We start from the raw sequence: 22,655 nt of genomic DNA, 5'->3' as shown, positions 1-22,655 counted from the left end.
GAGGCACTGTCCCTGGGGGTCTTCAAGAAAGGACTGGATGAGGCACTTAGTGCCATGGTCTGGTTGACTGGCTAGGGCTGGGTGCTAGGTTGGACTGGATGATCTTGGAGGTCTCTTCCAACCTGGCTGATTCTATGATTCTATGATTATTTCCATTCTGAGGAGGAATTCTCTTGAGTTCCTCTTGAGCTCTTTCCCAAAGTTTCTTGCAGGGAAAGCCTAGTGGTGTTGTTCTAGATGGCAGATTAAAAAAAGCCTGATCTGTTCAAGTCGATGTCTTTGACACTTAGCAGCAGAAGCAGTGATGCTAAATGGTAACATCTTGCAGATTTCTTCTGATACCAGTGGCGTCTCTCAGGCAGGATTTTATTAGTGGCAGCTCTCACTGAATTCAGTTAAAGACAAAGTTTCATCTCCAAAGCAACTGTTCCTCAGTTCAGAAATAAAATGATCAAGCACAGGATTTCATTTAGAGCTCTGAGCATCATAGAATCATAGATTCTATGAGCATCAACATGGAGGAATCAGAACCATTCTATTTCTCCAGTGTAATAAGCATTTCTGGCTTTGGACACTCGCCCTTGCACGATGCTCTCTTGGGGGGGGGGGGGGGGGGCTGAATTACAGGGAGAAGCTGTGGCCCTGCCTCTTCTCGTTGTCCTGATGTGTTTCTGCTCCAAGCTCGGAACAATCAGGTCTTAATTCTGACTGAGGGCGGGTGGAGGATGCTGCTGCAGCGCAAAACGCCCTGCCAAGGCTGCTTCTCTGCTATGTTTGGTGGCAGCACTATGGGCTGTATCATAAGCCAAGTCTGCAAATCAAAGGTTAGATGATGGGCAACCTTGCCTACATGCAGTGGGTCGGGTAGCTTTCGTGTTTCAGGAAAGACTACATGCGTTTTTTTGCTGCCGAGGAGAGTAAGCACTTTTGCCTTCCTTCCGCCACGAATGGAGATTATTCAATGGTTGGGTTTAATGAATTCAGAATCCTTAGAAAATCACTAGAGCCAGACATCAATGTAAAATACTCCAGCAGCTTTCAGTAGTGGAATATAATATTAGCTCTCCCACAATCTACTTCATGCATTTCAAAAGAACAGAGAACATTTTTAAACTAAAGAAGATAGCTTGGGCAGAAAATGATTGTCTGTCTTGGATGCTTCTCTGTAACCCTTTAGGAGACAGAATTCTTTCTCGTGGGGCAATAGAAACAGAACCAGATGTTTTCTGTGCAAAAAAGGATGCAGGGGGAGAAAGGGAAGCAAGGGATTCTATTAGCTGAATTCTGTTAATGTAGCGTTACCTTGCACAATCAATAGGACCACATGGGAGGGTTGCTGCAGGGCTGGTGGCTCTGAGACCACAGAAAACCCTGCAGCTGTCTGTGTCCCCTTTTGGTGGTGGAGGCTGCTGAAGACCCACCAGAGCAGCCACCACTCAATCCTATCTCTTGCTGGGTGTCTAAACTGGGAGGACTTGAGAAGGATGTTTCAGTGTCAAGTGGGAGCCCTGCCCTGGTTCCAGCCCTTCCTCCTCTGCACACTGTGCAGAGCCAGCTGCAAGCAGCTCTCCCAGGCAATACAGTAATACAAATAAATAATATTAATTAAGGCTCAATGGGTTTAAAAAGCTATGGAAATAGCTTCTCTCCTGCTGTTTCAGTATCTCATTTTCCCACTCTGTCCAAACCCCCAAAGCCCAAAGGAACAAACATATATTTTAAATGAGAAGTTTGTTGAACCTCATTAAACTTAAATGCTCGATCCAGTTTTTCTGAACGAGGCTCCACTCTGCCTTTGAGTTTACCTGGCTCCACTCTTCCATCCCTAATGGAGACATTCATTTGGAAGGTGATTTTTGCAAAGGCACCCGATAGACCTACAAAGCACAACCGAAAAGCATAATTTAGGTGCTTGAACCAAGCAGCTCGCTCTGGAGCTCTTCCGTGCTTCCAGGCTTCACGTCTGAGCAATTTGCCGAGGTCTCTGTGAAACAAAGACCAGCTTTTAATTGGTATTTGCTTTTTTTGCTTCCCCCAGCCTTCATGAAAAGGACGAGCAGCTGAGCAGCATCTCTGCGTTGGTATGCGGAGCGGTGGAGGCACACAAGCACCTGCAGCCATCCACGCACAGCTTGGGAAGAGCGCTGTATTTCTCGAGGTTTGTAGCTCTTGTCCTCCCACTCTCTAATTCATATACATAAAACTGGTGTGCTGCCACGTTCCCTCCACACAAATGCATTAGCTGATCAGGAAGGCTTCCCATTCATCTGGCTTGTCACTTGGATGAGGTGGAGGCAGGGCCGAATTGTCAACTCGCGGTGATGAGAGTCAGGGGTGGAAGGCAGAAAAACACGATTGAAAAAAAAATGGTGTAGGTATTTTCCCCCCTTTTGGTTTTCCAAAGGAAAATATTTTCGGGTGCTGGATTCTCTCCATCCTCTTCCAACCAGGAGGAAACCAGCAACCCAAATACAACCTCCTTGCGTAACTAATGGCAGAGCGAGGCTGCGGGAGGAAATCATGGCTAAGCCCCCGCACGCCTTTTGCTCTGCCGTAGCTTCCTGACAGTTGTGTGCTTTGGCATCTCCTTGGAACTGCCACGCTTTGTGCCCACTGTCTTTGGACCCGTTTTTACGTTGATCCCCAGGCCAGCTTGTGCTGCAGGAGGAAGGTGTGAGTAACCCGACCGAGACACAGCAGTGTCCATTAGGTGGGCAACACCTTCCTGTTCTCGAGACAAATTGTGGTCGGACTCTGGCGTGTGCAGGGGTCGGGAGCTGCCTCACGCAATGCTCCCAACACTACCCCATGAAGTTGCCACTTCAGTGGTGGCATCGTGCTCCTGCTGCCATCTGAGCCCGGTGACAGCAAAGGGACAAGGCGATGCCTGAGCTACGCGGGGGACTGTAGACCGGGAGCTACCGACTGGGTGCTGCGAGCTGGAGGCTGCGGACCGGGGTCTGCGGACCCTGGGCTAAGAGCTGGCAAACGGAGTGTGCGGACCGAAGCTGTAAACCGTGGCCGGGGGCCAGCAGCGCAACGCGGGCCCGGCGGGTCTGCCCACCTCCTCGGGGGTCCGCACCGGGGCGGTCTGCCCCTCCCTCTCTCCCTCCCGCGGCCGGGGCGGGGCGCGGCTGGCGGCGGAGCCCGGCCCCGTGGCGGCGGCGGCTAGCGGCTCTCACACCCCCCACCCCCCACCACACACACCCCTCCTCCGCCCCCCGCCCCGCCGCCGCCTCCGCCCCCCGCCCCGTGACTCGGCTGCCTCCCGCGGGCGGCGGCGGCTGCCGGGCGGTGTCGTGCGGCCCCCCGCGCCCGTGCGGGGACTATGAAGCACCATGGTGTGGTGTGACCGTGGCGTCCAGATGCTGCTGACCACGGTGGGAGCTTTCGCCGCCTTCAGCCTCATGGCCATCGCCATCGGTACCGATTACTGGCTCTACTCCAGCGCCCACATCTGCAACGGCACCAACATCACGACGGACGAGGCGCAGGGGCCACCGCGGCGGGCTCGGGGCGACCTCACGCACTCGGGGCTCTGGAGGATTTGCTGCCTCGAAGGTACCGGGAATGGGGGGAGAAACCCAGTAGCGCCGGGGGCGGGGAAGCAACTTCCCGGCGGGGACAGAACCGGCTGCGCGCTCGGAGCTGCCGGGCAAAGCCCAAGCGGAGCCGGAGCCGCTGCCTCGGACACGGCCGAGGAGGAGGAGGATGGCGTTACCGTGGCAACCGGCATCTCCGAGATTGCCATGGGAACCGGGCGGCGGGGTGCGGAGCTCTGCCCGGGGGAGTTCTGGCCAGGGGGGCGACCTCACTCCGAGACCCATCCCGGGGGTTCAAGGCTTTGGGGGGGGGGGGGGGGGGTCCTGGTGGGTTCGGAGCTTTTTAGTGCTTTGGGGAGCATCTAAACCCTGCAGGCTCTGGGGCTGGTGACCCCCGGGGCTATGGCCTCAGGGGATTTGGGGCTCAGACGCAGCTCTCGGGCAGGACGGTGGAAACCCAAGTTCCTCCCCGTCCACCCTCAGACGGAGACACGGGGGACCTGGTTGAAGATGCTGTTGCTAATGTTCAGGTGCCTCAGTGGACTCGGGGTCACTAAATACAGCCCAGGGTCTGGCTAGGTAACACCAACAGCTAAAGGATGCGTGGGTTAGGGCTGGGCTGGGTGGTAGGTCCCCCCCAGTTCCCCGCAGAGGCCAGACATGTGGCTGCTTCTCCGAAAATGGAGTTGTGGCGAAGGCGCGGCGGGTAACTACCGGGACAAAGGAGCACATGGGTGTTGAGAGGATTTGGCACAGCAGCTCGGAAAGCCCAGATGGGAAACCACAGCTGTCTGCCGAGCGCGCCGAGCCCCGACCGTGCGAAACCAGCAGTGGCCCAGGAAAGGGGCACAAGCTGCTGGCCGTGGGCTCTGAAGCCCCTCACCTGCTGGCTCCGTTCCTTCCATATGAACCAAGCCTCGGTGATGCTGGGGAAAAGGGAGTGGGGGGGAGGAAGCTGCTGACTTTTGCTGAGCTGCTCTGTGGCTGGCGGGGGTGAGGGTACGCAGGAGTCCTCCTGCCCACAGTAATGCGCTTGGCGCCTTGGCTTCAGCACAACTTAGCACACATGAACTTTACCTGCCTGGTTTCCTGGGTTATTCTCACTGACAGACGGCTCAGCCCGGGTTCAGGCTAGCAGCTGTGTTCTGAAGGGTTGGTTTGTTGGGGTTTTTTTCTCCCTGGAAAAGGCTGTGGCATGGTAGAAGAAGAGCCTCATCCTCACGTCTGTTCTCATCTTTCCCTTCTGCTAGCAATTTAAAGCTGCAGCATAACATCGTTTCTCTCTTAAAATATCAGCTTTGCTAGCTAGTAATAGTATGCATGCCTAGATAGCTGTTGGAGAAGAAATCCTGTTTAGACAATAAAGAGAAAAAGAACTGCTGAAACGTGAAGGTTTACAGGTGATAATGATGCTTGGCTTTATGACTCCTGGAGGAAATCTAACTCTCAATACAGGCTTTTATGACACCTGGAAAAGGAGGGCTTGCATCTGAGAGCTCCTGAGTCTGCTGGAGAGATGCTGAGCATCCTCCACTTGAACCAGGTTGTGTCATCTTCACTGAGCTTTTTCTAGTGTCTCCAGTCTCTGTTTTCCATGAGGAGTGAGTTTGTTTGCATCTTGTGGGAGTTGCTGAGCTTGCCCTGCAAGACCAGGCCTGTCATGTCTGGGAGAAATCCCAGAGTTTTCCAAAGTCAGGCTTTCTGTGTGGTCTTCCAGGAATCTCATTCATGGGAATGAAGTGCAGCTTGGACTCAAACTGGTGGATTTCTGGGGTTTTTTTTTTGCCTTGGTTTCAACTGGGCTCAGGTCAGAGCTTGATTTAAAAACCAGAAGGCAGCGAAGTCGTTGAGAGATGGGCAGCACTGAAAACAGTGCCCAGTAACGGTGGCTGGCATCCAGCGTTGGGGCAGCACTGCTGCCCCCACAGGTGGGCACATTTGATTTGCAAGGGTAGCTGTGGGGCCGTTGCACCCAGCAGCTGTGTGCAGGTGAAGGCTGAAGCCTCATCGCTTCAGGGAGCAAAACCCAAAGCGTTTGGTGAGACCTATCTCTCCAGGGGCAATCGAGCTCTTCTGCTCAAAATTCAAATAGTCAAATGGCAAAGTTAACCAATTTGAAAGTTGTCAAATATGTGCTAAGAATGGACACTTTGGGAAAGCTGTCATCTGTTCACAGATATGAGGAACAGTGACTGTATTCTCTCCTACATTTCCAGTATGTTCTGTCTTTTGTAGGATAAAATGTATAGAGACGTTAAAATATTCATGGGTTTAAACCACATCATGAGACTTCCATTCCAGCACAGAAAGGTTGCTCTGGCTCGTGGAAATTATGAAGCTATCTCTGGAAGCTGGTTTAAAACAACAGCACCTTGCCTGTTTCACAGCATCCCTCCTTCAGAGCGAGTGGGTCTGGTACTAAAACCCACATCGCCGTCGTAACTCTGAGCAGATGCACGGCAAGGAAATAACCCCAGTTACAGATTTTATTACATGTGATTAAATGGTCCAGCTCTAAACCCATTTTTAGGGCTATTTTTGTGGTTTGGAGTACTAAATCTCAAAACCTACTGAATTTATTTTAAGCACCATTTCACTCATCTCCAAAGGACAAATCTAAGATGCAATGTGCAGAAGCTGAAAATGCCTTAAACAGCCTCTCTATGATTACTTTTTCCACGAATAAAAGCACCTCGTGGAGCAAACATCAGGCCAGCCAAGGTTTTCCATTAGAAGGTTTGATCAAGTATATCCATCAAACAATCTGTGTGCTGGATTTTGAAGGATCACTTGTTCAGAAATCCCAAATTTCAAGCAAAATCATTGAAACAGAATGGAAAAGATTAACCTTCTCCTTGAGTTAGGAGGGGTTCCTCAATGCTTTTCTTCCTTGAGACAACATGGAGCAAACATGGAGGTGGGAGATTCAGACTGGATGTGGGAAGACTCAGAGTGGATGTGGGGAGGAAGTTCTTCACTGTGAGAGTCTGGAACAGGTTGCCCAGGGAGATAGTTGAGGCCCCATCCCTGGAGGTGTTTAAGGCCAGGCTGGATGAGGGCTTTGGCCAGCCTGATCTAGGGTAGGGTGTCCTTGCCCATGGCAGGGGGATTGGAAGTGGCTGATCCTTGTGGTCCCTTCCAACCCTGACTGATTCTAACACCTTGCAACAAATGAGCATCCTGATGATGGCTGGAGAGATGCAGCTTAGGGCTCCAGCATGTTATCTTTGTCTGGAGCTGCAGTTGTCTTGGGGATGAAGTCATGTTTCACTTCTAGTAGTCGATGCTACTATGGAGCTTAGTCACTCAAGAAGGAGCGTTAATGATACATCAGTCAAGCTCTCACCTGTATAATCCCAGTTTTGTTCTTTTAGTGTGTTTGTCAGAGCTGGAGGTAGGAAGCTCCTTGAGTGGATTTTAAATAACAGCAGTGTTTTTCTGCGTGGATTTTTGAAGCTTCTATCCGAGGTAATTGCTGCAGGTAGGAAACTGCTTATAGGAATTCTTGGTGTGGAGTGAGTAGCAGAAGTGGATGTGACTTGACTGAGCCTCCAAGGTAACACGTCCTAAGGGCTCCCTGGCAAAGCTGGGGTTTGGTTTTCTGGGACCACAGCATCTACAGCAACTGCAGCTTTGCCAGCTGAAGTTAAGCTGTTGCTGGAGTATAGAATCATAGGATCAGTCTGGGTTGCAAGGGACCACAAGGATCAGCCAGTTCCAACTCCCCTGCCATGCCCAGGGACACCCTACCCTAAATCAGGCTGGCCAGAGCCCCATCCAGCCTGGCCTTAAACACCTCCAGCCATGAGGCCTCAACCACCTCCCTGGGCAACCCATTCCAGCCTCTCACCACTGTCATGCAGAACAATTTCCTCCTCACATCTGGTCTGAACCTACCCATCTCCAGCTTTGCTCCATGTATGAGGGTCCTGACGAATCCCCCACAGCTGCAGCCATCCCTCCACACCTGAAATCTGCATCTCAAGCCACCAATTAATAACAAGAGCAAATCAGCCCCGTTTGGAGTGGCTGCTGTTGTGTCCCACACCCACACTCGAGCTATGGTAGTTGTCACAAGCTGTGAGTCCCTGTCAAGATGGTGCAGAGCAGAGTCTTGCAAACACAGCAGATGCTATGTCTTACAAATAATCATGTTGTGGTCCAGCTAGTCTGAGGAAGAGAGGTTAAGCCACCATCATTTTCCAGCAGCCCCTATGCCTGTTGTAAAGGTGCAGCACAGCGATGCAAGCCTGGCACAGTCTTACTCACAAGGAGGATCTGTTATTAAAGTAGTTGCCTAGGAAAAAAAGAAAGGAGGGGGAAAAGAGAGAGAAGATTCTAAAAGCACCAATTTATCCACTGAAACTCCTTATCTTGGTGAACAATCACACCAAAGTTAATAGGACAGCTCACAATAGAGAGCTGTGCAGGCTCTGTGACATCAAGATATGAAATCAAGTACTCTACTTGTAATTTAAATGTATTCAGAGAGTGTTTTATTAAACACTTCAGCATGCAAAGCTCTTTGAACCCATCCTGCCTGCTGCTTTTTCTAGTCCCTGTTTGCCATTTACTTCTCAAGTGGCGCAATTGGTTGTTTAATTCACGTGGACCCAGGTGTCTTTCCTGACTGGGTGGCTGGGAGGTTTCTAATTGGCAAGAAGGGTTGGGTAAATCATTTCTGACTTGAAAACTTGCACAAACACCACAACCCCACCTCCCCACCCCCCCCCCATTTGCACAGTGATTTGCAGGTCTTCTGGCTTGGCTGAACGCACACCAACATGGGAGCAGCAGCAGGAGCATGCGCTGCTTCCATGGATACTCTGGGAAACAAAGTAAAAATGCTTATCCAAATGTTTGAGGCAAGCAAATAAAGGAAGGCTGCCATCCATCAAGGCTGCAGGTTCGTGGCTCATCCCAAAAGGAGGAATATTTGTTAGCATTCCCAGAGCAAAGCTGCGGAGCCCTAGCGATAAACTGAGCGCTCTGCACCTGTACCTTCAAGTGCAGTTGCCAAAGTTTTGTTTGTCAAAGAGCAAATGTCACTTTTAATATCAGCCTTGACCTGCCTTGGAGGTTATAGCCACAGGCACAATAAGAGGTGTTTGGGCCTTCCAGTCGTTACAGGCATGAGGCCTTGAACAACCTTTAACAAGGCCAAGTGCAGGGTTCTGCACTTTGGCCACAACAGCCCCAAGCAGCACTACAGGCTGGAGAGCAGCCAGGAAGAAAGAGACCTGGGGGTGCTGGCAGAGAGGAGCTGAAGATGAGGCAGCAGTGAGCCCAGGTGGGCAGCAGAGCCAATGGCATCCTGGGCTGGCTCAGGAGCAGTGTGGGCAGCAGGACAAGGGAGGTTCTTCTGCCTCTGTGCTCAGCACTGCTCAGGCCACACCTTGAGTGCTGTGTCCAGTTCTGGGCTTCTCAATTCAAGAGAGATGTTGAGGTGCTGGAAGGTGTTTGGAGAAGGGCAGCAAGGCTGGGGAGGGGCCTGGAACACAAACCCTATGAGGAGAGGCTGAGGGAGCTGGGGGTGTGCAGCCTGCAGAAGAGGAGGCTCAGGGCAGACCTCATTGCTGTGTACAACTACCTGCAGGGAGGCTGTAGCCAGGTGGGGTTGGGCTCTGCTGCCAGTCAAGCAGCAACAGAAGAAGGGGACACAGTCTCAAGGTGTGCCAGGGTAGGTCTAGGCTGGATGTTGTTAGGAAGTTGTTGTCAGAGAGAGTGATTGGCATTGGAATGGGCTGCCCAGGGAGGTGGTGGAGTTGCTGTGCCTGGAGGTGTTGGAGCAAAGCCTGGATGAGGCACTTAGTGCCATGGTCTGGTTGCTTGGCTAGAGCTGGGTGCTAGGTTGGCCTGGCTGAGCTTGGAGCTCTCTTCCAACCTGGTTGATTCTGTGATACTATGATTCTGTGATTCTAACCTGTTCCAGTGGGAGGTGTCCCTGCCTATGGCGAGGGGTTGGAACTGGCTGAGCTTTGAGGTCCCTTCCAACCTAAGCCATTCTCTGCCTGTAACCATGCAGTGAAAGCAGGCAACTGCAGATGGAGACTGCACAAATGGGTGTCTCAGCTGTGAGGAATTTCCCCTGTGTGTGCCACAGCCTGTTTCTAGGACAATCTATACAGATTTTGTGCATGCTTTACAAAGAGCAAACGTTCATCTGAACAACCAAAGCCCATCCACTTTGAATCCTTCAAAATGAACATGTTGCAGAAGGACTTTTCTGAGAGCCAGCCCAGGTTTGTCATTCTTTCTTTCTGTGCACCCTGCTCATCCCATCTGAGTTTCCTTGGGAAAACACATGCTGTTGAGGAAATGCCTGTGCTGTGCTCATTGGTTTTTAAAGCATTTCTTAGAGCTCCAACATCACCTTTGCCACAGTGGTGGAAGCAGCCTGGGTTTGCCAGCAGCTGATGGAGTGATTCCTGACAGCCTCTTTAGGCTTTTTGTCCTTTGAATGAACATTCCATTCCTGAATTTGGAGCAATCTTTAGGGATGCAGAGTTCAATCTCTTTGATATGTTGTCCATTGCATAATCTATTTGAGAATACTGTGCTGGGAGAGCTGTCAGCAGAAGATGGGTTAAGGCATTATCTGTTCTCTCCTCGAATAAAAGCAGGGATCTCCTAAATGTGCCTCTTTGAACGTTTCTAACAGAGGGTCTCAAATGACTGTATTGATGTAACAAAACCTCCATTCTTCCTGAGATGCTCTGTGAAACAAGGATCCAAAGCTAATTGACTGAATATGTGCTGCTTAATGAATTCATTGCTGTCTTAAACTCCAGCTCCTCTATAGCCAGTCGGGAGCTATCAGGCTACATGGAGGTTTTGGTTTTTCCTCCATGGCTCTCAGCACATCAGACAGCCCAAAGCAAAGCTTAGACTCCAAAGAGTGTCAGTGCCTTAGGATGCTCCCTGAATCATTGAATCATTAAGGTTGGGAAAGTCTTTTGAGATCATCAAGTCCAACCTTCAACCCAACACCATCATGATCGCTAAACTGTGTCCCACAATGCCACACCTATGCTGAACTCCTCCAAGGATGTGCCTCCACCACTTCTCTAGGCAGCCTATTTCAATGCCTGAACACTCTTTCAGCAACAAACTTTTCCCTAATATCCAGTCTAAAACTCCCCTGGCCCAATTTGAGGCCATTTCCTCTTGTCCTGAAGGCTGCAAACCAATTAAAGCGCATTTGCTCTCCAGCTGGAAAGCTTCTTCATGTGTGCAAGGTGTCACACGTGGATGATGTTAATCTTACCTAGGTTTCAGAAGTGTTTTCTGCAGAGACAAGGAGGTGTTGGGTTATACCGGTAGGGTACCTGTGGCTGGGTTGTGCTGTAGTTACGTTTCCATTCTGTATATAATTATGCTCCATACTGTAGATGGTTGACAGATGGCATTTGTGGTAGTATCTGTCAGAGCCATAGCAAGGCCTTGTGGGGTTTGCAATGTAATTGTAGTCTTTGGGCTTCTTCCAGCAGCTGTTAGCTTTAACTGACCTTCAACTTTCAAGGCCAGGTTGGATGGGTCTTTAAACACCAGGTGTAGTGTCCTTGCCTATGGCAATAGAGCTGGAACAAGATGATCTGGAGAAGAGGAGGCTCAGGGGTGATCTTATTACTGTCTACAACTACCTGAAGGGAGGCTGTAGCCAGGTGGGGGGTGGCCTCTTCTCCCAGGCAAGCAGCAATAGAACAATGGGACACAGTCTCAAGTTGTGCCAGGGTAGGTATAGGCTGGATATTAGGAAGAAGTTCTTCACAGAGAGAGTGATTGGCATTGGAATGGGCTGCCTGGGGAGGTGGTGGAGGCACCGTCCCTGGAGGTCTTCAAGAAAAGACTGGATGAGGCACTTGGTGCCATGGTCTAGTTGACTGGATGGGGCTGGGTGCTAGGTTGGACTGGATGATCTTGGAGGTCTCTTCCAACCTGGCTGATTCTATGATTCTATGATCTTTAAGATCCCTTCCAACCCAAACCGTTCTGTGAGTCTACCATGGGCTTTTATTGCTCTCTTTAACTATTGGCAGGAGCTCATAGCTGTTGCACCTCATTAGGGCTTGCCCTGCCTTCTGTCATCTCTACTAACCAATTTTTACCAGTGCAAACTGGCAAAACAACCCAAGAGGGAAATCTATGTACTTTTGTTGCTGTAAGATTTCAATACAATAAGTCTTTCTCCAGTGGATCCTGCCCCATTCACTGGGTCACTCTGTGTTACTTCAGCCCAGGTTGTGCTGTCCAAGCTGTAGCACAGTCTTGCCAGGTGAAAAACACATTGAGCCTCCTTAGAAAGCTGGGTGAGAAGGGGAGTTTGTCTGGTGTCTCCATTTTGTTCCTTGTGTGTCTTTGCAGAAACAGAGAATCATAGAATCAGCCAGGTTGGAAGAGACCTCCAAGCTCAGTCAGTCTGACCTAGCACCCAGCCCTGTCCATGCAACCAGACCATGGCACTAAGTGCCCCAACCAGGCTTTGCTTGAACACTTCCAGGGACTGCAACTCCACCACCTCCCTGGGCAGCCCATTCCAATGCCAACAACTTCCTCCTAACATCCAGCCTAGACCTCCCCTGGCACAACTTGAGACTGTGTCCCCTTCTTCTATTGCTGCTTGCCTGGCAGAAGAGCCCAACCCCACCTGGCTACAGCCTCCCTTCAGGCAGTTGTAGACAGCAATGAGCTCTGCCCTGAGCCTCCTCTTCTGCAGGCTGCACACCCCCAGCTCCCTCAGCCTCTTCTCATAGGGTTTGTGTTCCAGGCTTCTCACCAGTTTTAATTATTCTGTATAGCTTTAACCCTCCAGGGGGAGTAACCATGAACCTGACCCCAGGTGGTCTTGACCACTCCCAGGGGTGGGTCTGAACACCACCAGGTGATGCTTAGCCCACTCCCCATTCGGGTCTCATAAGAGCAGGGGAACTTCTGTTTCACTCTCTCTCTGCATCTCTCCATGCTGTGCTTCCTGCCTCAGTCTCACCACCATCACCATCCTGTTTCCTCCTTTGTTTTACCACGAGGCGGACAAAGCCATCACCATCACATCTTCTGAGGAGGTAGGAGTACTTGGGTACTGAGTGCAACCTGAAATCTGTTGCTAATAGCTCTCAGCACCCAGACATTTAGCTGCTGTTTATGTTTCAGAGAGCCGAGCAGTGATTTTTGTATCCCCAAACTGGAAATAGGGAGGGAGGAAGAGGAGGATGGATGATGGGGCTCATGGGTCTGGGCTTTGCTCATTTGCCTGACTTGGGGGACAGTTTCTTTATCTTTCTGCCCTTGCCTAGGACAGAGAACTCTGCCTCCTTCCCACCCACTTCCCTCTTGGACCAACAATAAAAAGGAAAAGAAGATGTGGTGTGGAGAAACTGGGACACAGCAATAGGGTTGCCCAGCTCGGAGAAGGTGCATGAATGCTAGCTGGGCTTGAAGCATTTTGCTTGCAACTTATGTTTTATACATGCCATATTTTATGTTTAAGCATGTCTTCCTTGAGGGGCAGGATTAAGGCTGATTTTCCACCTACATAGATTTAGCTGCTTTCTAGGAAGGCAGTGGATGATGCCAATATGAAGCCAATGTAAGAGGAGGGATCGTAGATCTGTCCCTTCAATTGGACCTCTTCCTGCTGGCCTTTCTTCCCTGAGCCAAGACTCATCTTGGGAAATAAATCATCCTATCAATCTGAAAACCTGGTCCTGCTTCCAAACATTACTTTGTGCTTATCTTCATTTGAGATTTTCTGTTTACTGGTATTTATTATGTTGCAGACTTATGGCTCAGCATCCAAACTCTTCCCAAACAGATGGCAAGGCAGGATGCACAGGAGAAGCAAAATAAACAGGATAAATGCACAACTGCCCATATGTCTGAGAGCCTGATGCACATTCATGTCTTCAGAACAAAAGGATGTTTTTGGTAGGCATCTTCAGTGCTGAGCAAGGCTTCTCACTATTTTTATCATAGAATCAACCAGGTTGGAAGAGACCTCCAAGCTCATCCAGTCCAACCTAGCACCCAGCCCTAGCCAGTCAACTAGACCATGGCACTAAGTATAGAATCATGGAATCATTTTCTACCCTGCCCTAAAGTCTCTCTCTTCTTCAACCTACTTTCATCAGGTAAACTACAATACATTCTCTTCTCCCTCTTCTACTCCCAGATAGTTGCTTCCTTCACTTGTTTCTCTCCATTCCTAAAGCACATCAGGTCATTTTACCTTCAGCATTTTGCAGTGGAAGGTTGCTTTTTATGGGCTTTGGCTCATATTTTTTTTTTCTTTCAGGGTGTTTTTGGGCTATTTTGAGGGCACACAGAGGTGCTGGAGAGCACAGCTACATTTGAGACAGTGGCTTTCTCTCTGCTGAGATTTATTATAATACTAATGATAAGTGGCCTCTTTAATGTCTCAAAATAGCAAGCCTGAGGGCAAGCTGCCTGCAGGATGGATAGCCCAGCCTAGGCAGACTTCAGCTAGATTTCCCTTCTAACCCAGGGGCAGTTCTGCCAGCTGTTGCACGCCAAGGGTCACAGGCAGCGAAAGCATTGAAGCAGTTCTTGATGTAGCCTGGCAGACCATCCAGCCCCTCTTCCTCCTCCTCCTCCTTGTGGCATCCTGTTGTCTTAACATCTTTGTTCTCATTCTCTTTTGGCTTCTCCTACCTTTCCATCAGTTAACAAGGTTCCTTCCAAATTAGCTTTTCAGTGATGGAGCAGGAGTCTTTCTTTAGAAAGCTGGTAGCTGCTGCCCCAGGTAGAAACTGATTCTTAAGTTCTCTTCTTTACTCTTGAGCATCTTTGTGCCATCCTGCAAGGAGAAATGTGCAATTATAGACATAGCAAAAGGTAGGAGATTTGGGCTCACAGGATCACAGGATGTCAGGGGTTGAAAAGGACCCAAAGAGATCATCCAGTCCAATCCCCCTGCCAGAGCAGGACTATACAGTCTAGCTCAGGCCACACAGGAACACATCCAGACAGGCTTTGAAATCTCCAGAGAAGGAGACTCCACAACCTCTCTGGTCAGCCTCTGCCAGTGCTCTGGGACCCTTACAGCAAAGAAGTTCCCCCTTGTGTTGAGGTGGAACCTCCTGTGCTCTCTTTTCTCTACCTGTTCTGCTTTCTTTCCTCTGTGTTTATCCAGCCTCTTGCTTACAGACAGCACTGTGAGCACTTCTTCAAGAGAACTGAGTCCCTTTTTGCCACACATTCCACGAGCAGAAATGCTACCTGATAAACCTGAGGTCATGACAGGGAGAGGTAGGCAAGGGGAGAGTGCCTTGAGGAGTTCCAGTGTTTGCTGTGCCGATTGCCATGCTCTGATATGAGTTAACCTCTTTTATTGTTCTTTTTTTCCCCAAGCATTCAGCCTTTTAATTGCTGTTTTGGAATTGTGCCACTTAGTGATGCCCTCTGAATGCTGCTCATTTGGCCAGTCCCATTTGCTGGATAGTGCCAGATATTCCAAAGGCATTGAGAAGCGACACGTGCCCTCCCAGTTTGAGTGCCAGAGGTACCCAGTTCAGGGAGGAATTATCACCCTCATTCAGCTGCCAGGGTTTAGGGTTGTTGGCTTAGAATCATAGAATCAACCAGGTTGGAAGAGACCTCCAAGACCATCCAGTCCAACATATCCCCTATCCCTATCCAGTCAACCAGACCATGGCACCAAGTGCCTCGTCCAGGCTTTGCTTCAACACCTCCAGGGACAGAGACTCCACTACCTCCCTGGGCAGCCCATTCCAATGCCAATCACTCTCTCTGCCAACAACTTCCTCATAACATCCAGCCTAGATCTCCCCTGGCACAACTTGAGACTGTGTCCCCTTGTTCTGTTGGTGGTTGCCTGGCAGAAGAGACCAACCCCACCTGGCTACAGCCTCCCTGCAGGTAGTTGTAGACAGCAATGAGCTCTGCCCTGAGCCTCCTTTTCTGCAGGCTGCACACCCCCAGCTCCCTCAGCCTCTCTAGCTAATAACCATTTTTTAAGTCACTGCCAATTCTCTACTGGAGTCTTCAGATCAGTTTTCTCCCATTTATACATTTTAAGTAAAGCCATTTTTATGTGGAATATGGATGAGTGAATGTTTGCTCCTGTCCAAATATATAGCATTCAATAATGTGAGGATTGTTATTGTGTCTTACTTGCCTCCCTGAGGCACACTTTATCTATTGTTGCTTCAAGGCATTAAAAAGGAACCATGACATGTCGCAATTATGACTTGAAATAGGATCCTGCCAGAGGTACATTGCCTAAATATAATCTAATCTAAAGTACAGCTTATTGTATATCCCTACCTTAGAGCTGTGCATACCTATCTCATGGGTCGCTGGGCATCAGGGATCAGCATTACAGAAGCACAGAATTAGTCAGGGTTGGAAGGGACCACAAGGATCAGCCACTTCCAACCCTTCTGCCATGGGCAGGGACACCCTACCCTAGAGCAGGCTGCACACAGCCTCAGCCAGCCTGGCCTTAAACACCTCCAGCCATGGGGCCTCAACCACCTCCCTGGGCAACCCATTCCAGCCTCTCACCACTCTCATGCTCAACAACTTCCTCCTCACATCCAGTCTGAATCTCCCCACCTCCAGCTTTGCTCCATTCCCCCCAGTCCTGAACTCTGTGAGAGCCTAAAAAGTCCCTCCCCAGCTTTTTTGGAGGCCCCCTTCAGACCCTGAAAGGCTACAATGAGGTCACCTGGGAGCTTCCTCTTCTGCAGACTGCACAGCCCCAATTCTCTCAGTCTGTCCACATAGGAGAGCTGCTGCAGCCCTCTGAGCATCCTCCTGGCCATTCTCTGAATTAGCAAGGCTCTGCATAATTTTGTTGCAAGAACTGGTGTGATGTTGGCTTTTTCTTTTCTTTCCCTTTGTTTTCCCCCCAAAGTTCAGCCCCCAGCATGTGCTTCAAGCAAATGAAATAGCAAATTCTTAACGTGGGAAGACCTTGTGACTATTTAGACTGAGTTTTTAAAGGTAGCCAGATAGGAAAGTTAGTCACATCCCTTTATGTGACTCACTAATGCAGTAGTGGGCTTTAATCGTCCTTGTCCAGTGGAGCTTCTAAACACAGGTAAACCACAGCAATACTCCTCTACCTCTTGCATGTCCATTTTCATGCCAAACTGCCTAGAGTTGGTCTCTCTGCCTGTTAGTTTGGTTTTAGCAAGCTGATGGAACAGCGAGTTGTGTTGTGGCTCATCCCCTTTTTATCCACATGGATCACTAACAGGGTTGAAGCCCTTGGTTCACTCAGCAGAGCTCTTCTACTTGTACTGGTAGAATAAAATAACCCTAAATGGATTGCTGTGCTCCAGATACACTTATGATAGAATCACAGAATCAGTCAGGGTTGGAAGGGACCACAAAGATCATCTAGTTCCAACCCTCCTGCCATGGGCAGTGACACTCTGCTCTAGATCAGAGGTCCACCTCTGCTGGTGGTAGAGAGGTTATTTGCTGGCAACTCTGAACTGCCAGCTTGGCAGTTCTGCCTGAAACTTGGGCCCTTGGGGCAAGTTTTTGCACTGGAAATTGGTTTCCAGTGCTGGTTGCAGAGGAAGAGCCTCAGACTCTTCATCTATTTCCTCCCAAACTTAAAATCCCCTGGTTCTGCTGTGCCACCTGACATGTGCCCAGCTGACAGCGATTTATTCTGTACAATTAGAGCTCGTCAGCATTGTTAATGATTTCAACTGGATTTTATTAGGGGAACTGCTGGAAAATGTCACTGTCAAGCAGAGCTTTCCTAGACATGATAAAATACCAATTAATAAATCAGGCAGTTAAGTAACAGTTTGGAAATGGCTTCGTAAAACTAAGGATGCCAACCTTGACCAGTTGGGTGCTCAGCCTCGTCCTCCTGCCAGCAGGCAGCAGAGTGTCAGTTACTCACCGTTATGGCAGTTTGGGGCTGACCAGTGTGCTCTTTGCAGGCAGATCAGCCATTTCCAGACAGACCAGTAGGATGCTGACAGCTCCAGCCCAAAAGCCCCTCTACATTTATGCATGTGCTGGAGCCGAGCCAATAAACCTGGCAAGAGGCTGAGTTTCTTGGCGCAGGCTTCGCGCTGCTTGGATCTGCCCACTCCTGTGTTTGGATCAGAGCAGGTCCACGTCCCCCCAGCTCTGCCCGCTGCGAAAACACGTTTTTGTCTGTCGACAAAAGATGCTCTGAGATGCTGAGCACTCTTTTCAAAGGCTGGGGCTCAGGAGCTCTGTCTTTCCAGTGAAGGTTTGCCTTTGAAGCTCACGTTGCCTTTCGAGTCAACAGGATTTCTTTCATTTTTTTGAGTTACTTAGGTGTTTTCAGCCAAAACAATGCCACTATCTGCTAATGATGAGATTAAACATCCTGTGGTTCTCCTCAGTGGAGAGAAGGTTTGCTTCAGAGGTCGTTGAGTGTTTCTCCTGCGCTGTGCATGTTGCGCTGTTCTCTTGTCCTTGCCTTTAGCGCTGGCAAAGGCAGGCGGTTTGGGGATGCTTTGGCATCCTTAAAGATGCAAAACCTGAAATCAAGCACATAGTATTTAGCAATAATGCTGGGGCTGGATTCACAGGATCACTTCTAATTATAGCCATTTGAACGCTTCCTTTGCCATGTCCTGCTATGGTAGTGCTTATTAAAATAGAATCCTCTTTGTAGTGTGGTAGGACATTAAAGAGAGAAAAATTGCTACCCCTTTCCATCCAATGTCTTTGAAAGAGGTCTGCCCTCACAACTTGCTTTCTAGGGACATTCCCCTCGTTTTCACTCGTGCTCCTGGTCTGCTTTTTTAATGACTCACTTTGTGTCTCTGGGTAGCCAATTCCCAGTGACCTTTTTTCCTCATTTTATATTAATTCCTGTGTATAAATGGGAGCATTCTAGCTGCAAACGCTCTTTGGATGCAGCAGCCAAACCACACAGAGAGGGGAAAACAGGCCAGAAATTTTTCCACCTGGATTCTAAGTCTTACCCAGGGTTTTGGCTGCGCCCAGAGCCAACACGCCGGACCTTGCAGCGTTGCACACAGAAGCTGGACGAAGGGCAAATGGTTCAGGATCAGGGCCAGACCCAGGCAGGCAGGACCTCATTGTCAGCATCTCCAGGCATCAGCTACTCCCGCAGGTTATCCCTTTCTCTGCCACGACTGCTTTGCCCCGAGAGGGCTGAGCAAGTGGCCGCAGCTGGCCAGAATATGGGCAGAGAGTTCCCAGCACTGATTTTCCAGCATTGATGTGCACCTGTTTTGGTGGCCAACTGGCACCGAGCTCCTCCTCAGATGGGTGTGCAAGGCCTGTGTGGAAAGAGGCAGAAAGAATTAGTGCCTGTCATAGAATCAAGCAGGCTGGAAGAGACCTCCAAGATCAGCCAGTCCAACCTAGCACCCAGCCCTAGCCAAGCAACCAGACCATGGCACTAAGTGCCTCATCCAGGCTTGGCTTCAATGCCTCCAGGGACAGAGACTCCACCACCTCCCTGGGCAGCCCATTCCAATGCCAATCACTCTCTCTGCCAACAACTTCCTCCTAACATCCAGCCTAGACCTCCCCCAGCACAACTTGAATCATAGAATCAACCAGGTTGGAAGAGACCTCCAAGATCATCCAGTCCAACCTATCACCCAGCCCTAACCAGTCAACTAGACCATGGCACTAAGTGCCTCATCCAGTCTTTTCTTGAGACTGTGTCCCCTCATTCTGTTGCTGGTAGTCTGGGAGAAGAGGCCAAACCCACCTGGCTACAACCTCCCTTCAGGTAGCTGTAGACAGCAATGAGCTCTGCCTTGAGCCTCCTCTTCTCTAGGCTAAACAACCCCAGCTCCCTCATCCTCTTAACACGTGCCTGGTAGACATAATTTAGGCTAATGAAGATGATCACAAGAATAAATTAATAACTGAAAAAACAAAAACCTATTTTTTTTCCCCCTTCCCCCCTACATGCCCACACTTAAAACAGGAGAAGAACCAAGTGACACTTGTGTCACCAGTTTATAATTAAAATGCAGTGCTTGACTGAAAATGTAAGCTTCAATTAGCCGGCACGACCCCGCTTCCGGCTTTACTTCCCGCTGAAAAGCAACGATAACAAGCTCACATTTATTATCAGAGGGGTTTTTTTTTCCTCCTGGAGCTGTGCACTGAAACATGCTCACATCTGAGCCCTTTCACTGAAGACATTTTTTCGCTTCAGCAGTTTGGCATGCCATACAAAGGCTCTCTGATTTCATTTTTTTTCCAGTGATGTTCACCTCCTCTTACATAAGAAAATGGTTTCTGCGCGCGTTATTTGGTTGCGGTTCAAGTCCAGGTGCGTGGGTTACTGAAGGACCAAAAGGATGGCTCATCACGCAGCACAATGGGTAATTAGTGCTGAGCTTCACTGGACTGCACAGACAAATCCTTTCTTGGAGCTTGGCATTGTAGCTGGGAGAGAGAGAAAAGACCTAGGATCTAGCCCAGAGTTCCACAAGGGTAAGAACTGGGGGTACTGGTGGATAGTAGCTGAAGCTGAGGCAGCAGTGCCCAGGTGGGCAGCAGAGCCAATGGCATCCTGGGCTGGCTCAGGAGCAGTGTGGCCAGCAGGACAAGGGAGGTTCTTCTGCCCCTGTGCTCAGCACTGCTCAGGCCACCCCTTGAGTGCTGTGTCCAGTTCTGGGCTCCTCCATTGCAGAGAGATGTTGAGGTGCTGGAAGGTGTTTGGAGAAGGGCAACAAAGCTGGGGAGGGGCCTGGAACACAAACCCTATGAGGAGAGGCTGAGGGAGCTGGGGGTGTGCAGCCTGCAGCAGAGGAGGCTGAGGGGTGACCTCATTGCTGTCTACAACTACCTGAAGGGACACTGTAGCCAGGTGGGGTTGGGCTCTTCTGCAAGACAACCACCAATAGAACAAGGGAACACAGCCTCAAGCTGTGCCAGGGGAGGTCTAGGCTGGATGTGAGGAGGAAGTTGTTGGCAGAGAGAGTGATTGGCATTGGAATGGGCTGCCCAGGCAGGTGGTGGAGTCACTGTCCCTGGAGGTGTTCAAGCAAAGCCTGGATGAGGCACTTAGTGCCATGGTCTGGTTTATTGGCCAGGGCTGGGTGCTAGGTTGGCCTGGATGAGCTTGGAGCTCTCTTCCAACCTGGTTGATTCTGTGATTCTAACAGATCCTCTGGTATGTGCTTTGCCCACTTTGTTTTTACCTCCCTTGAGGGACAGAGCTTCACAGCTTTGTTTAGAGCTGCTATTTTGCATTTTAATTTCACCAGTGGGATGTTAATGCATCTATAAATGATGAGGTCTCATGTGTTGCCATTTTCATCCCACGGGTCTTTCTGGTTAGGCTTTTTGTGAAATGGGTAAATAATTCTCTGGGCTTGGCCCCTGCAGAAGCCAAAGTTTGTCTTGATTTGTGCACCACTGATGTTGCTGCCTTGCTTTAAGAACCGGGCTGCTGATGTCTGCAGGACAAGGCAGGATCTTTGGCTTGACAGCTGAGCTCCCTGTGTAGGCAGGAAGAAAAGCCCAAATGCCTTGAAAGAGCAACTCTGGAAATGTGTGAGTTGGGTGGGGACCTGCCTGCCTCCACTTGCTGAAGGTTAATGCTGTGCTACACCTTGGCTCTTGCCCATCTATGCAATTTGGGCACCTAGCTGAACGCGCCAGATCCTTGATGCGCCTTTGGAGAGCTGCTGACAGCAGTGGTGCCTTCCCTGCTACTAGCCTTGCCGATGCTCAAATCAAAAATAGGAACCTTTTAGTCTAGGACTTATTTAGCCTGAAGATGTCTGGCATGTCTTGGGGGCATTTTTGCACCTTTCAGACTGGTCCTCGTGCAGACAGAGCTACAGCAATCAGAGCTTAAAATAAGGCGGCAGTGTCCTCCTCGACTGGTGCTTAGGACAGCTGGTGAAAGGGATACAAACCCCAACCAGCCCCAAAATGTCAACACAGAGCAGCTGAGCCTCAGAAAGTGCACTTAGGGAATATGTCCTCTCTGATGGAGAGGAGACCAAATGTCCACATAGATATCTTTTGCAATGCCCCCTCCAACCTTGCAAGCAATTTCTAGGGGCAGAATTCTTGTACCGTAGGAGAGGATGTCAAGCCAGGGTAGCTCAACTCGGAATAGCTGTGTGCTCTTAGCGTTGGGTTAGGCAGTGATGTGTGGTGTGCTTAGGGCCCCCAGGGACTCCTCAAGTTGTAAAAACTACAAACCTTCTGTTTTTTCACTGGTGCTATTCACGTGGGACAGAGTGACCTCTCCAGAAGGCCTTTCCAAGAGCAGCAGTAGCAGTCTCTCTCAATAGCATTTAATAACTACCCATGGAGAAAATTACACTCTATTTAAAAAGCCAGGGGGAAAAAAATCATCTTCAGTTTAACTCTGCTGACTTTGGGAGAATTACACCCAAAACATGCCTTTTGTCTGAGCTCTTTTCCCATTCTACCATTCAGTAGCTGGGCTGAGGAAGCCTTCCCAAGGCCGATGAAGCCGAGTCCGAAGGGTGAATTATTTGTTTAATTTTCCTTCTCACACATTGGTTTAGGTGTAGCTTGGAACCCTGTCCTCAGGAGAGGCAGCCCTTTAAATATTGATACAGCATCAATATGTAGCCATCTTCATTCTTTTTTAATGCTATGCTCCTTTCTTTTTGTTTGTAAGTTAACCATTAGGTAACCTCCTCCCATAGAGGTCCATGTTTCGTGCTGCCTTCACGCTTCCCTTGGATGGGTTATTTGTTTGTTTCGCTGTGGAACAATGAAGATGTCAAGGCAAGGCCCAAGGGCACGGTGGAAATCGAATTCTTGGAGCTCCACCGTTGTTGCCATGGTGGGCAGGCACTCAATAGCACGCTGTGCTGCTCTGCAAGCCGAGGGGATTCAAACCCCAGCTCTGCTGCCGGGCCATGGCAGTTCACCGCCCTTACAATGGAAGCGTTTGGCTTCTGCGGTGCTAAGTTCCCAGGATCAAGGGAGGGAAAAATATTGGAGCAAACCCCAGCAGAGAGGGGAAAGTGCTGTGAAGGGCCAGGATGCAATACCTCCGTTCTGAGGGTCTCTCTGGGAACAAAAGTTGTGTCTGGCAGGTTTCTGGATTTCTATTCTTTCGTCATCTCGTTTTGTGTTTGTTAGTAAGAT

General features: G+C 49.7%; 1 protein-coding gene and 1 long non-coding RNA gene across 2 annotated transcripts in view; both read left to right on the top strand.

The window, feature by feature from the left end:
* The window catches only part of LOC135179167 (uncharacterized), a 41,925-nt gene extending 39,231 nt beyond the window's left edge, over positions 1-2,694 (top strand). Inside the window, exons 4-5 of the long non-coding RNA XR_010303935.1 lie at positions 2,039-2,158; positions 2,558-2,694. This is a non-coding gene — a long non-coding RNA (uncharacterized LOC135179167). The remainder of the gene's footprint in view (positions 1-2,038; positions 2,159-2,557) is intronic.
* A 15-nt stretch (positions 2,695-2,709) lies between these two features.
* Positions 2,710-22,655, top strand: part of CACNG4 (calcium voltage-gated channel auxiliary subunit gamma 4) — a 59,223-nt gene continuing 39,277 nt past the window's right edge. Inside the window, exon 1 of the mRNA XM_064150605.1 lies at positions 2,710-3,561. Coding sequence (XP_064006675.1) covers positions 3,339-3,561 — 223 coding nt within the window. The 5' untranslated portion in view covers positions 2,710-3,338. The remainder of the gene's footprint in view (positions 3,562-22,655) is intronic.

The sequence above is a fragment of the Pogoniulus pusillus genome, chromosome 11 (assembly GCF_015220805.1).
Source record: "Pogoniulus pusillus isolate bPogPus1 chromosome 11, bPogPus1.pri, whole genome shotgun sequence".
NCBI lineage: Eukaryota > Metazoa > Chordata > Aves > Piciformes > Lybiidae > Pogoniulus > Pogoniulus pusillus.
This window is presented reverse-complemented; position numbering and strand designations above follow the sequence as displayed.